The 15,465-nt window shown below is 41.2% G+C and overlaps 4 protein-coding genes across 4 annotated transcripts in view; 3 read left to right on the forward strand and 1 right to left on the reverse strand.

The window, feature by feature from the left end:
• Positions 1-1,488, reverse strand: part of LOC146459597 (uncharacterized) — a 2,229-nt gene extending 741 nt beyond the window's left edge. The window contains exons 1-2 of the mRNA XM_085089358.1: positions 1,192-1,488; positions 1-85 (exon numbers count right to left, since the gene is read on the reverse strand). The exon at positions 1-85 is cut by the window's left edge and continues 741 nt beyond it. Coding sequence (XP_084945484.1) covers positions 1-85; positions 1,192-1,258 — 152 coding nt within the window. The 5' untranslated portion in view covers positions 1,259-1,488. The remainder of the gene's footprint in view (positions 86-1,191) is intronic.
• Positions 1,489-6,650: 5,162 nt separating this feature from the next.
• Positions 6,651-7,874, forward strand: LOC146459598 (uncharacterized). Its single transcript, XM_085089373.1, has one exon. The coding sequence runs from the start codon at positions 6,651-6,653 to the stop codon at positions 7,872-7,874; it is 1,224 nt and encodes a 407-aa protein (XP_084945499.1).
• A 30-nt stretch (positions 7,875-7,904) lies between these two features.
• LOC146459599 (uncharacterized) lies at positions 7,905-10,196 on the forward strand. Its single transcript, XM_085089374.1, has one exon. The coding sequence runs from the start codon at positions 7,905-7,907 to the stop codon at positions 10,194-10,196; it is 2,292 nt and encodes a 763-aa protein (XP_084945500.1).
• A 309-nt stretch (positions 10,197-10,505) lies between these two features.
• LOC146459600 (uncharacterized) lies at positions 10,506-11,372 on the forward strand. Its single transcript, XM_085089375.1, has one exon. The coding sequence runs from the start codon at positions 10,506-10,508 to the stop codon at positions 11,370-11,372; it is 867 nt and encodes a 288-aa protein (XP_084945501.1).
• The last annotated feature ends 4,093 nt before the right edge of the window (positions 11,373-15,465 follow it).

The following is a 15,465-nucleotide window of genomic DNA, read 5'->3' on the forward strand; positions in this document are numbered from 1 at the left end:
TCTGTGCTTTCCTTGTCGCATATTGACTGTGGATACGGTGAGCCGTCCTCGGGACCTTTGCAAGTGTAGCACTTAAGGGAGTTTGCTGTTGAAACAAAAAGTTAAAGGAGCGCTTCAGACAAGTTTCTAAATTTTAAGGTGACCAATACAAAGATGAAGTTTGTGGGACGAATATTGTCGTCAAAATACCCTCACCGTTAAACTGCAACCACTGAATGTTGTTAACGTAATATTCAGCTGCAGTACGGCAGTCAACTTCGTAGAGTTACATAGCTTTACAAAATGCCTCAAATATTGAAGGTGTTGGTAACCAAATACAGTCAACTCTCTTTATTGCCGACACCCTCGGGACCGCGAGTCAGTGTCCAAAATAGCGAGAGTCCGTAATAGCGGGAATTTATTTCAGTCAAACGTCTGTAATTTATTTTGGCGGAGATTTAGCTGCTGTCTGTATTATCAGGATCAGCTGTAATAGCGAGGTGTCCGCATGGCGAGAGTTGACTGTAGTTGTTTACTCGGAGTCTGTCTTGGATCCCTTCAATGGCGAAAACATTTCACTACGTATTTCATTACTTTGTGCGATCAGTTTCGTCTTGTCTTTCCGCATAACTAATTTAATCTGACCCAGTTATGGATATTAAATAGTAGGATGGGTTCGTATGAGTGTGATAAAACTGGGTTATACTGAACAAATTGCGACAGTTCAAACTAATCTCACCCCTACCCTCCCGCATGATGTATCGCTAAACGTAAAATTGTGTAGTGCATGAGAAAGTGAATACATGTACAGGTGTTTGTCTTCAGTATAAAACAAGTGGCTACTGCTATCCTTGGCAGCAAGAGCCAACTCATAGTTACCCTGCCTATAAGAAATTAATATCTTTATTATTTAAGTATCCGGATATCACATTTGATTGCTCCTGTTGGCAATATAGCATGGAAACTAAGATAATAAACAGCTGCACAACTCTATTCTCTTGTTTAACTGCCTTGCGTGCCAATAAATAAAACCTTATTTTGATACAATTACATAACAGACTTTGCAATTCATTAAAACCTCAACAACAACATAAAGACTGTGTCTGTTGCGAATCTACAGATCAACGCCGGTCATAGCTTTGTCCGGTCTTGAAACTGGACTTCTCAACACACAATTCCAAATACCGCTAGTATAAAAATGTTTAGACTCACCTTTGTCTACTGTGTATACTATTGCAGCAAGAGTACACAAGTAGCGCAAAAAGAGTTTTGATTTCATGAGTTATGAAGCATATCGTGCTCAATTCCCGGGTAGCGCGCTGTACGAGTCAGTATGAGATACGGACGAGAATGTGGATCCGTTATGTAACTTTTTAAGCAATGACGCGAGCTTTTCCACGATTCACCAAAGAAAGCTAATTTAAAGTTTTAAGATCTTAAGAGATCGTTAGAACTTGCTGTTATTCCAGTTCATACAAGTTCGCTGTTTTGATAAGTGGTTTATGCAAATTTTAGTTGTTGAGGTTTATTTCTTTCCGAAATTCTAGTATTTGCTTGACGTCAAAGTGTTGTCTAGAAACACGCGATGCTTTGTTCGAAACCGTTTGAGCGTAAACGTTTTGCAGGAGTGACATCTGCAGTTTTATTAATTGTTGTTCGTTTTTAATTGTTAACTAGCCTGCAAGGCAGTTTCTTAACCATGATACATAAGACGGCGTACTCAAGTGTGTCGATGATGGCTTCTGGACACCCTTGGGTAGGGGAGGGGTGGGGTGGGAGGGGGAGGAAGGGTGTCATCCTCCACAAAGAGATGGGAGATGCAACTTTATAATCGTTCACATACCTCAGGTCAGTCTTTACGGTATGCTTCGTTCGCATCCAGTGTAGTTCAAAACCCCTATTACTATTTTTTGTCAGATGCAAGGCTCCGTTAAAATTCGAATGAAATAAAGGTTCTATCCTGAACCGCCTTCGAGAGTTGAAAGTGTTAGGTTCGTTTTTTTTTCTTTCCGTTAGGCGTGGAGTTACTGCTGCAACTTCTTTCTCGTGTCATCTGTTTTCTTTTCTTTGGTAAACCTTTCTTTGACGTCGAAATTTGCTTTTTGTGCACAATCTTGACCACCAGACTGTCTGTGATCGCACCACCTGCACGGTGAAATGCCTCCGGTTGCGTATTTCAACGTTTTCTCCACACTGAAGAAAATGTCTGTGTTTTTTTAACCATTAGCGGACACTTTTTGATATTTATTTTTACATCAACCCTATCAGATATCTTTACACAAAACCCGGCATTCAACATGTCACGAGCGTGGGAAGAGGAGCAAATCTAAGTTCCCCTAAGACGTTGCGCACGCCGGTCACATGCTTTGGGAGACACGGGCAAGTCATGCAAGACCTCGAAGACCTATGAAGACACGCCAGTCTGCAGAGCATCCTAAATGAACGCGCAAGTTTTCAGAAAAAAGTCTCTTATTATCTCTTTCAGAAAATGTCTCTGCATGCGCAAGACATCGTTAAGTTCTGCCAAACTCTGAAAACTACGGCACGCATAGTGGATACTGCTAACATACTTGTAATGTACAAAATATTTCTTTTTATTTCTATTACAGTACACGGAGACATTAGCCTTTCTGGCTACCCTACAATTCGTGTTGAAATAAAGACACGTGTTATGTTATGTTATGTTATGTTATGTTATGTTATGTTATGTTATGTTATGTTATGTTAGGTTACGTTACGTTACGTTACGTTACGTTACGTTATGTTATGTTATGTTATGTTATGTTATGTTATGTTGCCAATGGCGTCCTATGTGAGAAAAAGAGAGAAAGAAGGTAAATACTTAACCTCGGGAATGAAATTTAAAATAATGCTTTTCTCAGCAAATCACTTGTTTACAACAAAGAAAGAAATACTTTGAGTCCCCAGTGGTTAGAGCTTATACTGGGGGCAGGGGCGAGGTCGGCTATTCACTCTGTTCTATGCTGGTGACACTTGTTGAGTAATACATATTTCATTCCCGAGCTTAAAGGCTTTAATTTTGTTTTTCTTTATAGCCTGAACTTTTACAACAATTTTCCAATTCTTTCAGTTCGTAAGAACTTAACAAATGAAATCAAAGGGTTTAAGATTTTGATAGCCATTCAGGTCATATTCCAGGAGGTCAGAAGAAAGGTGGGCTATCCAAAATCTTTCTACTTCTTAACCCTATCTAGACCGGAGGTGGTGGGGGGGGGGATTTTGGAGGGGCACTAGTGTGGGGGGTGGATTAATACTAGTGTAGGGTGGAGTGGCACGGGATGTTGGCCCTAGAAAGTCCCTCTATTTAAGGAAGAACCGATGTAGACTCTGGAGCAACTGGCAAATCGCTGGAGAGATATCAACGATTGTTCAATGATCTGCCAATCGAAATTGAACAAAATCATTCGCCTGTTATATATCATTGAACAATAACAACCGCTAGATTTTTTGGACAAGAGAAAACAAGAAAAGGACGCACCACACCTCTTAACTGTTTCTGCTCTAATTACAGTGTAATAACATTGTGCAAACTAGCCAGTGCCGGTAATTATGCCGTGCACAACACTCAGTTATCTGTTTTGCATTTTCGACAATGCAGCGCGCGCTTGGTTTATTTATTTATTTATTTATTTATTTATTTATTTATTTATTTATTTATTTATTTTTTGGACAATCATTCAGTATCGGGCATTATCCTCTGATACACGAGTAGTCTGAAGGAGTAAAGCGTAACTGTATCTTGTACTGAAGGCATTATTTGGGTTTCTTTTCCAATCAGTTCTGGGAGGGGCCGGAGCAGACAGACAAAGAATTACGTTTATGGTCTACAACCTAACGCTCTTTAGTGGATAGAACCTTCCAGCTCTTTATAAAGTGATTTGCATGGCGCAGCAAACATGACTATCGAGAAGATGATAGGAAGGCTGAAGTTTGCTGTAGAAACCGAGTTTGACCTACCATTGCACAGTCCTGAGCTGCAACAAAAGGCGGACATCTCACCCTCATTCCGGGTGGTCCTTCTTAGTTTGATTACACGATGCGGTCAATTGTTCACATTCCTTTGACGTCATAGCATCCGTTGACTTGGATTTCTAATGCTGTGTTTACACTTGAGCATTTGCCGAGGTAAACATTTACTGACTAAACCTTGGTACATTTGTACAGCGTTTATACTGGCTGAAATAACCGAGGTAAACCTGTCCTTAATCACGATCACGGTCAAATCGAATTGGCGGCAAATTCTAAAATCCATGCATAAAATGCTTGCGTTTATAAGAGAAGCTGTGGCTCTTGTAGTCCTCACGTTTTTTTTTTTTTTTTTTTTTTTTTTTTTTTGTTCTTGAGCTGTAAAGTCAGGTCTCAAGATTTCAGCGGCTCTTACTTTTGCAGCACCCCAAGAAGTCGAGGTGAAAGCGATTGATTTTGCTTTAAATTGCTCTTCGAAAGACAAGGCGCGCTAGACGTGCGTGGTCATGGCCGAGAAACCCACTTCTGGTTTGAAACCCTTTTACACGGAAATTTTTGTTTTTTGCCATTACTCGCAGGTAGATTAGCCATTACTCGTAGGTAGATAGGCCAGCCGAAATATTGTTTTAAAATATATTACGTTGTGTCAGCTTTGCAGTAGTCTTTGGACTTCTTATCGTCTATTTTTCAAGTTTGGATGTTAGATCTCCTGTGAGATCCAACGTACAAGCAAGCAGGATCTTCGTTCACGGCTTTTGCAGTTTTTTAAGATTAAAAAAAGCTAGGCTGAGGCTATAGCTCTAGACGTACCTTGAAGTACACACCCAAGCAAAGCATTCCATATTTTTCTCCTGGTGCTCTAAGAGCAATTTTATTGTCATAGACAAAGGTTCTTGGTCATATGTTTGAATTGAGTAGCTTTGATTAACATACAGGAAAATCTCCATGGTAGTATTCCTTTAAGAGCTGCAAAATTATTAGTTTTTTTTCCACAGGACAAATAGGAAAAAAGATAACGCTGAAAACAAATTACTCTTCGACTGATTTTCGGTCATTTTCAAGTTCAACTGCTTGAGTAGCATATATAGCATATCTAGCCAAATTTTGTTAAAGGGGCGGAAGATCACAGGTTTTATGGCTCCGAGAAGGTTGAGAATGGTACAAAGAGAGATGAACAGGGGGGGGGGGGGGGAGGGGAGAGACAATGCAACCTTCTGTTTTTATACTGGAAACTTTGGTCACCGTTTCAGTCGGAACGACAAACATTCTCATTGCACCCTCAAAGAAGCAAAATCGACTTGCGCGGGCCCGTTTTCAAAAAGCTATTGAGGTGTGCATGTTTGTCTTGAATAGGTTAAAATAAATTCGGTACCCTTTCAAGAGAAGAGTCACCTACACTACATGAAATTTCGAAGGGTACCTGTTTATAATAGTGATGGAACAGCGCAATCAACGTTCAACTCTCTTGTTTGGGAGCAAATAACACCTGATTTAAATATAGCAGAAAATTGAATTCTTTCATTTAATTTCAACCGGCTTGCAAATTGTTAGAAATATATATCAGACTATATTTTGAAGTGAGGAATCAAAATCAGTTGTAACGTTATCAACTAACATCTTGGTGATGTGAAGGATACTTTAAGCGTTTTACATGAATTTGTTTTTTGGTTTTTGGGGTCACATGACTTACTTCGATGGAGAAAAACGTTTTGGGTCGTTTTGTGAGACCACGAGGTTTTTTTGGAGTACATGTATTGTATTTTTGTCTAGAAAAGGAATAAACTGTCAATTGGAACCATACTGGTAGCAGAGCGAGGTTCTTGAAAGGAAAACCATGCCAAGAAATCCGAAGAAGAAGAAGAAAGCTCGTGATAGAGCAGAAATTGAAGACAGCGCCGGAGCGGACGATGCCCGCCAAGTAATTGCAGACAAGATTCAGGAACGAAAAGTCGCAAAAGCTAAGTCGAAATCGTCGTTTACAAGGAGGAAAAATCAGTTGCTGGATTTGTTAGAAGATGCGATCGCAGCGAATCATCGTGAGATTCGAGATTCCCGAAAACTGCTGGATGAGGCACAAGAACGTGTTATTGAGGATCTGTCATCGTTGGTAGAATTGTATTCGAAAGCAAGCGATCGTAGTGCTCTGGAGAAAACAAGCCGTGAAATTGAGGATATCGAAGAAGAATTTGCTAAAGCTCAAGAATGTTTTCAAGAGTATATGCATGCCATCAAAGATGAACTGTCGAGTCAAGCATCAGAATTTTCCGGGAAATTATTGGGTTTGCATTCAAAGGAAAAGAAAGCGCGCCAACACGTGACCGACCTCGAGGAGAAATTTCGTGAAAAGGAAGAATCAATCAACCGCGCTCGAAAACAACTTGATGAAGAATACGCACGCCGTCAGAAGGAGATGGAAACCGAAATTCTAGAAGCTAAGGAAGAGTTATCCCTGGCAAAACAAGATGCTACAGATAAATTATGCAAACTCGATGGTGCCATGGATGAGGAACTTGGGTTATCGTTCCCGCCGTCGCCAAAGAATGATGCAAAGTCGGAAACTAAAGAAGATGGATCGTCCAATCATGAGCTTGGAAAGGATATCAGTGTGGAAACAATTAACGAGAGTATCAATTCCGGTTTTCAGTGGTGACAAACGGTGTTATGGGAGCTGGAAAGCTGCATTCATGGCTTGTATTGACAAGGCCCCAGCCACTGCAGAGTATAAGTTGTTGCAGTTGAAAAAGTACCTGTCTGGGGAGGCATTGAAGGCGGTCGAGAGCCTGGGTCATTCACCGGAAGCCTATGAAACAGCTAAGAGCAGATTAGAGAGAAAATATGGTGGACAGCGTCGTCAGGTCAATTTGTATATGGAGGAATTGGACCAGTTCCGACCTATTCGTACTGGTGATGCTAAAGATCTGGATAGATTAGCAGACCTTCTAGATGTGATCGTCATTAATCTCAAAGAAGCTGGAAGACACGAGGAACTTGGCCATGGGTCTTTGTACATTAAGATACAGAAGAAAATGACCGAGTTGTTGCTTGCTAATTACAACAGATGGGTGTTTGAACATAAGAAATCAGAGTGTGTTGAGACACTTAGAGAGTGGATCATTCAAGAAGCTGAGTTTCAGACTGTTGCAGCAGAGACATTATGTGGAGTAGCAGGAAGGCGCAGAGAAGGAGTGCAGACCTTCTTTGGACAGACAAGAGCACCAGGAAAGGCTAAAAACCTTGACTGTGAGTTTTGCAGGAAAGACCACCCCCTGTGGCGTTGTGAAGAGTTTAAGAAAATGGATGTCCAAAGCCGTTGGCTTACAGCTAAACAATTGAGAGTTTGCTTCTGTTGCCTACGAAGAAATCACACCAGCGACCGCTGTGCCCGGAGTAAGTCCTGTGGTATTGATGGCTGTCAAAGAACGCACAATAGATTGCTGCATGGAGGTCTAGTAACAAGAAATGATTTTGCTGATGACCGAGTGAACCATGGGCCGGAGATAGCAGACCAGGAGCCGGAAAGAGCATTGGCTACTGAGGTGGGACATTCACAGAGCAGAAATGTTCCAGCCAGTCCTAGCATGGAGGGGGAGCGCAGTTTTTTGAACGAGAGTTCCTTAACAATAACAATGATGACTTCGAAGCCCCCAGAACAGGCACATTTTGTGGCTTTACGTACCGTACCGGTGGTTGTGAAGAATGGAGGGCGGAGGTTGGTCTTGAATGCATTGTTGGATGATGCTAGTACCAAGACCTACATAAACGGTGATGTGGCCGCTGAGTTAGGATTGGAGGGAACCATGCAGGAGATCACTGTTAACGTCCTCAACGGTGGAGAGGGTTCCTTCCAGACCATGCCGGTGGAGTTTGACCTGCAGGGTGTGGATGGCAGGACTAATGTAAGGGTTTAAGCATATACCACAACACGAGTAACTGGAAACATGCGGCCCGTCAACTGGAAAATGCAAGCTGCAAAATGGGAGCATCTACAAGGCATTAACTTCCCCGATCTCGGTCCTCGACCAGTTGTTGACATGTTGATTGGGATAGACTATGTGGAACTGCATTATTCAATTAAGGACATTTGCGGCAAACCTGGTGAGCCTGTGGCTCGACTGACACCTTTGGGCTGGACATGCGTCGGGGCGGCAGATGTGATTGCTGGTGGTACACCTTTGAACCATCTTAACATGGCCTACTTTGTACATCAGCAGGAGAAGGAGCTAACCTCTGTTCTACAAAAGTTTTGGGAGACTGAGACATTTGGATCAGAGACAAAAAGAGAGAGACTGAAACCAGAGGAAGAGTTAGTCATCAAAGGATTTGAAAACTCAGTGCAGTTCAAAGAAGGGAGATATGAAGTCGCCATGCCGTGGAAACCAGATGCTGCAGAATTGCCAGACAACTATGACATGGCAGTAAATCGATTGCTAAGCACAGAGAAACGGCTCTTGAAGGATCCACAGTTGTCTGGAGCATATTCTAATGTCATCACTGAGTACTTAAAGAAAGGCTATATCTCCAAGGTGTCGCCGTCCGAAAAGGATGAGAAAGCCTGGTACCTCCCTCACTTCGCAATTGTGAGACCAGAGAAGACGACTACTAAGACTCGTGTGGTTTTCGATGCTTCTGCAAAATGTAATGGTGTATCATTGAATGATGTTATTTATCAAGGGCCCAAGCTTCAACGTGATGTCTTTGATGTGCTGCTTCATTTTCGGAGATTCCCGGTTGCCCTCCTTTGTGACATTGCTGAGATGTATTTGCGAATTGGGATGGAGCCGTCGAGTAGACCTTTTCATCGCTTCTTGTGGAGAGATTTGGATCAGTCAAGGCCTCCCGAAAAGTACCAATTTAACAGCTTGGTCTTTGGTGTCAATTCGTGCCCCTATCAAGCACAGTTTGTTTCGCAGAAGCACGCAATGGAAAGCAAGGAACAGTACCCGAAAGCTACTGAAACGATCTTGGAGTCAACATACATGGATGATAGTATGGACTCTGCACCTAATGACGAGGAATGCTTAGAACTGTATGACCAATTGTCAAAACTGTGGGGGTCAGCCGGTATGCACGCAAGGAAATGGCTTTCAAACTCCGAGCGAGTACTTGAGAAGATTCCAGAAGGAGACAGAGCTGCTGAAGTTGATTTAGACAGAGGAAATTTGCCTTCGGTAAAGACACTTGGCGTGTTGTGGCTCGCCAAAGAAGATGTTTTTACTTACAGAGCCAACCCACCTGAGGATGACTATCCCTTAACCAAGCGGAACTTTCTGCGCAAAATAGCCATGTTGTTTGATCCCATGGGATTCCTAGCGCCTTACGTGATTAGAGCAAAGATACTTCTTCAGGAGATGTGGACCTCTGGATTGGACTGGGATGACCTACTAGACCAAAGCCAAGCTAGAAGAGCAAAAAGGTGGTTTGAGGAGCTTGGAGAGTTATCAGATGTTAAAGTTCCCCGTTGTTTGCAATTAGATCGTAGTGTTGAGGCAGTAACCCTACACACCTTTACTGATGCGTCAGCTGATGCATATGGAGCGGCGACGTATGCAAGATACCTTTACAAGGATGGCACAGTCTCGACCAGCTTAGTGGCCTCTAAAACACGGGTAGCACCCTTGTCAGCAACAAGTATTCCTAGGCTCGAACTAATGGGAGCTGTCTTGGGATTGAGATTGGCCCTGTCTATAGCAAGGGTACTCAAGTTTGACAGGAACCAACTGACATTTTGGAGCGACAGCATGAACGTCTTGTGGTGGATACGAGGTCGCAGTCGGAGCTTCAAGCCATTCGTGGCAAATCGGATTGGGGAGATACATGATTCAAGTAATCCTAATCAGTGGCGCTATGTGACCACCCGAGAGAATCCAGCTGATCTTCCGACTAGAGGAGCTGCAGTTGCTGAATTGAAACAAAATGAGATGTGGTGGCGGGGACCGATTTTTCTGAGCAAGGACCAAGAAACGTGGCCAAAGACAAAGACTGATCCAAGTCCCGAAGCAGCAATGGAAGTGCGGAAGAAAATGAAGACGTCTGGAGAGCCAGTGCAAGAATCAACCCTGTTTGCTTTAATGCCAGAGACACCTTCCTTTTTACAGCCAAGCAGATTTTCAAGTTGGAGAAAACTAGTGAGAGTTAGAGCATGGGTTGGGCGATTTGTGAACAACTGCAGGATACATATCAATGAGAGAAGTCACGGGGAGCTGGGTTGCCAGGAAATCGCAGATGCGTAAATCGAAATCATCAAGAAAGCACAACAGGAAGCATTTCATGAAGATTACAAGGCACTGGTAAAACAGAAGGCTCTTCCATCAAACAGCAAGCTATTGAGTTTGAAGCCAGTCCTGGACGAAGATGGCCTACTTCGATCGGATGGCAGACTACGCTATGCTGACTATTTGCCATTTGATGCAAGGTTCCCTGTCATTCTACCAAGGAAGCATTTGGTGACAAGGTTGATTGTGAAATCGTTTCGTGAGGGAAGCAACCACTCAGCGGGAACCAATCACACGCTGTCATTGCTGTCGTCCCGATTTTGGATCATGCCGGCAAGAGAAGAGATTCGTGAGGTTGAAAGAGAATGCTGCGAATGCCAACGAAGGAAAGCAAAGGCCGCGAGGCAGATAATGGCCCCTCTACCAAAGATCCGACTGAAATTGCCCTTGCGAGCGTTCGCCCGAACAGCAGTCGACTTTGCAGGACCATTTGTGACCGTACAAGGAAGGGGCAAGAGGAGAACCAAGCGTTACCTATGCTTATTTACATGCTTGCTGTCACGAGCTGTTCACCTAGAGATGGCATACGGGCTGGACACAGATTCCTTCTTGAATGCATTCTTCCGTATGACAAATCGAAGAGGTCTACCAGAGGAGATGATTTCTGACAACGGGAGCAATTTTGTTGGAGCGGAGCGAGAGCTGAGGGAGCTAGTTGCACAACTGGACCAAGACAAGATTGTGAGTTCGGTTGCAAATAGAGGTGCAAAGTGGAACTTTAACCCCCCTCTGGCTCCCCATTTTGGTGGGGTTCATGAGACAATGATTAAAGCGGCCAAAAGAGCAGCATATGCAATACTGGGGAGTGCAGATGTTACAGACGAGGAACTGATGACTGCCTTTACGGGTGCTGAAGGTCTTATTAACTCCAGGCCGTTAACGTACCAGTCAGCAAACCCCTTAGATGATGTACCACTTACCCCTAATCACTTCTTGTTTGGACAAGTGGGGGGTCACTTTGCTCCAGAAACAGTTGACAGTAGCCAATTTAGCCCACGAAAGCGTTGGAGACGTCTGCAAGAGCTGGTGCGGCATTTCTGGCACCGCTGGCTTCGAGAATGCTACCAACACTCAACCGTAGGACAAAGTGGCAGAGGGAACAGAAAGACATCCAGGTCAATGATGTTGTTCTAGTGATTGCCCCAGACACGCCTCGTGGACATTGGCCCCTGGGTAGAGTTCAGGAGGTTTACCCTGGAAAGGACGGGCATGTTCGAGCAGTGAAAGTGCAAGTGGGTCAGGGTCATGCCTTGGTCAGACCAATCGCCAGGATTTGTCCCTTAGAATGTGCCGCAGAGGATACAGCAGCCAGGAGACAAGATGAACACTGAAAACACTAACGTTATGAGCATTTAAAAACATTGAGAGTACTTTGAACCATACTAAGGAACAATGAGAACATTAAGTATAACGTTATGGGTTCGATGAGCCACTGGCCCATCGAGAAGGGGGAGAATGATGTGAAGGATACTTTAAGCGTTTTACATGAGGTTGTTTTTTGGTTTTTGGGGTCAAATGACCTACTTCGATGGAGAAAAACGTTTTGGGTCGTTTTGTGAGACCACGAGGTTTTTTTGGAGTACATGTATTGTATTTTTGTCTAGAATAGGAATAAACGGTCAATTGGAACCACTTGGCCTGTTTATTTTCTGGGTAACTCTCCAGGCTTTTGCTCAGCTGACCGGCAAAATAAATGAACAAATTAAACTTGAAGAAGCAACGTCTTTAGATCTTTTGTCTTCCTGGTTAGTTCATAGTTTCGGTCATGTCTGATCGATCGGGAAATATAATAGGGACGATCTAACAACAACAACAAGCCTTATTACCAAATTAAAACGTTAACAAAGTTAAACTCTTTTATGTTGTAAATAAAAATTTACAACATAACATATTATGTACCTATCAATGTCAAGCCCGAGGGGGGAGGGGTCGGGCTACCCACGGGAATTTGACTGTGAGGTCTGTCCCCGGGGTAGGGATATTGACGGTATGTGATGTCCCCAGGGTGGGGACAATGTCACCATCTTGAAGTACTGATCATTTATTGAATAACAGTGCAATGAACAGTTCATATAATCATTTATTTGTAAAATTATTTGTCAAGCTTTCAAAAACTTCAGCTTTAATATTGGTAGCCCTGCAATGCTAGGCATAGTAAAAACGTTTTTAAAGCATTTCAATCCAGCCGCTTTAAGATGAATCTGAACTGCAGTTAGTTTTATCTCTGCTAGAGCAGACTAGCCTTAATCAAATTTTTTCACGAAAAATGACCAAAAATGCATGATCACACTTGAAATTAGAGTTGGTTAAAAAGTTAGTTTTTTCGTTCGCGAAAAGGTCTCGAAAAAGAAAATAAATTCAACCACTTGTTGCTGTTATGTGATTTCATTGATTCTGTTGTAATTTAACTTCTGCACTCCTCTTGTGTGCAGCAAGGTCTGAAGGGTATTTGACCACTTCTATTGCCCCAGGATCGGGGATTTTGATACTTTTGATCAATTATGTTGTCCCTGGTGTGGAGAATTTGACTCATTTTTTCTGAAAATGTCAAAATCCCCACCCCTTGCCCGACCTCCCCCACCCCCTCGGGCTTGACATTGATAGGTGCATTAATACAAAAGAGGTAACATTTACTCAGAATAACTGAAAAGCTAATCGAGCTGAGTTGAACTAAATAATGTTTAAATATAGAAGGTAGGTTGGCACTAAAGCTTGAGTAAAGCAATTGATTAACGATCAATAGTAATCATTATTCATGTTCAAATCTCTTCATGTTGGACTGATTTCGTTTAAACAACAGCACACTTAGTGTTCTGACATCGTTGTTGTAAATTAAACAAGGGCCAAGTAGGATCTCGACCATTCGCAAGGAAAGGATGACAGGAAATGTTGAAAGGGAGTCCATATTTAGCAGAACAAACTATTTACGTCATTGCGGAAACAGACAAAATCAACAGATTAGGAAGCGGTCTGTAAAAGAAAGTTTTTAAATTCTGTTATCTTGGACAAATTAAAAAGAAATATCTAATTAATTTGTAATTACTGAGAAATTTAGGGTGTGTTATAATGCATTTCATATATATAAAAAAAAACACTTCTTGTGAGATTGAGTCTTTTCGTGATGGAAGCTAACAGGTTTCAAGAGTTCAGAAAGTTCTTTTGTTCATTCAAAATGCAGCATCATAGTTATGCCCTGTGGCACTGTTTTTGTCTTACTTCGTCAGTTGTGTTCACGTTTATAAATTTGCGCTCATGAACTGTTGGACAAATGATTCTATGGACAATCCATGTTTTCCTTAGAGCAAGCTTGTGAAAAAGAGAAAGAGGAACAAAGTTTTATTTCAAATTAAATATTTAACGTTGACAGTTGTTTGATTTATGAATGTCTTGATTTCCCTAAGCGAAATAATGCAAACTATTTGACCAATATTTGGTTAGCGGAAGTTCTAATTAGTTCTTTACTTCTTTCCGATGGTCAAGTAGAACTTTATTATTTTAAGTGAGTTGGCAAATGAGTTGGCGGTTTTCGGCTTGGAAAGGTGAAAGTGTTGCGGGATAAAATAACAAGATGCACCAAGACTAAGACAAATGCGGGAAAATGTACTTTGCAGATTAGAAAGGTTGCGTTGGTTTCCTTCAAAACACTTTCACATCCTGAATAAATAAGGGAAGAATATTTCAGTGTGTGAGTGCTGTTTGTGGTTTGAAATCCCACCGAGATTTTTCTTTGAAGACTGCAAACCAAATTGTTTTTTAAACAAAATTAGACTTTATTTTCAAGAACACATTACTTGCATTACGTTACAATACTTTCAATACAGATTACTTACACTACTAACAATACAAAACTCCATTTGCCATTAAAAATAGTGTTTCAAACATACAATTACTTAGCTTAATTACTTACAATGTGGCTGTATACACTATTATCTACTATCTTCACTTACAACATTGCTAACACCGTAAACAAAACAAAAAACAATATGGCTCTATACACCATACAAATTCGGTTATATTGGACAAATTTAAAAGAAATACGTAATCAATTTGTAATTACTGAGAAATTTAGGGTGTGTTATAATGCCTTTCATATATAAAAAACACTTCTTGTGATATTGAGTCTTTTCGTGATGGAAGCTAACAGGTTTCAAGAGTTCAGAAAGTGCCTTTGTTCATTCAAAATGCAGCATCATAGTTCAGATGCCCTGTGGCTCTGTTCAGTTGTCTCACTTCGTCAGTTATGTTCACGTTTGTTTTTCAGTAAATTTGTGCACATGAACTGTTGGACAAATGATCTTATGGAGAATCCATGTCTTCCTTAGAATAAGCTTGTGAAAAAGAGAAAGAAGAACAAAAGTTTTTATTTCAAATTAAATATTTAACGTTGACAGTTGTTTGATTTATGAATGTCATGATTTCCCTAAGCGAAATAATGCAAAATATTTGACCAATATTGGGTTAACGGAAGCTCTAATTAGTTCTTTACTTCTTTCCGATGGTCAAATAGACTTTATTTTTTTTTTAAGTGAGTTGGCAAATGAGTTGTTTTCGGCTTTGAAAGGTGAAAGTGTTGCGGGGTAAAATAACAAGATGCACCAAGACTAAGACAAATGCGGGAAAATGTACTTCACATATAAGAGAGGTTGCGCTGGTTTCCTTCTAGACACTTTCACACCCCGAATAAATAAGGGAAGAATATTTCAGTGTGTGAGTGCTGTTTGTGGTTTCAAATCCCGCCGAGATTTTTCTTTGAAGACTGCAAACCAAATTTTTTTTTAAACAAAACTAGACTTTATTTCCAAGAACACATTACTAGCATTACATTACAATGCTTTCAATACAGATTACTTACACTACTAACAATACAAAACTCTATTTGCCATTAAAAATAGTGTTTCAAACATACAATTACCTACTCAGTAGCTTAATTACTTACAATGTGGCTGTATACACTATTATCTACTATCTTCACTTACAACATTGTTAACACCGTAAACAAAACAAAAAACAATATGGTTGTATACACTATACAAATTCGGTTATATTGGACAAATTTAAAAGAAATATCTAATCAATTTGTAATTACTGAGAAATTTAGGGTGTGTTATAATGCCTTTCATATATAAAAAAACACTTCTTGTGAGATTGAGTCTTTTCGTGATGGAAGCTAACAGGTTTCAAGAGTTCAGAAAGTTCCTTTGTTCATTCAAAATGCAGCATCATAGTT

This window comes from Pavona decussata, unplaced genomic scaffold (genome assembly GCF_977016875.1).
Source record: "Pavona decussata unplaced genomic scaffold, jaPavDecu1.1 SCAFFOLD_218, whole genome shotgun sequence".
Lineage (NCBI taxonomy): Eukaryota > Metazoa > Cnidaria > Anthozoa > Scleractinia > Agariciidae > Pavona > Pavona decussata.

Coding starts and splice junctions, on each gene's coding strand:
- LOC146459598 (XM_085089373.1), top strand. CDS start 6,651: ATGGCTTGTATTGACAAGGCCCCAGCCACTGCAGAGTATAAGTTGTTG.
- LOC146459599 (XM_085089374.1), top strand. CDS start 7,905: ATGCGGCCCGTCAACTGGAAAATGCAAGCTGCAAAATGGGAGCATCTA.
- LOC146459600 (XM_085089375.1), top strand. CDS start 10,506: ATGCCGGCAAGAGAAGAGATTCGTGAGGTTGAAAGAGAATGCTGCGAA.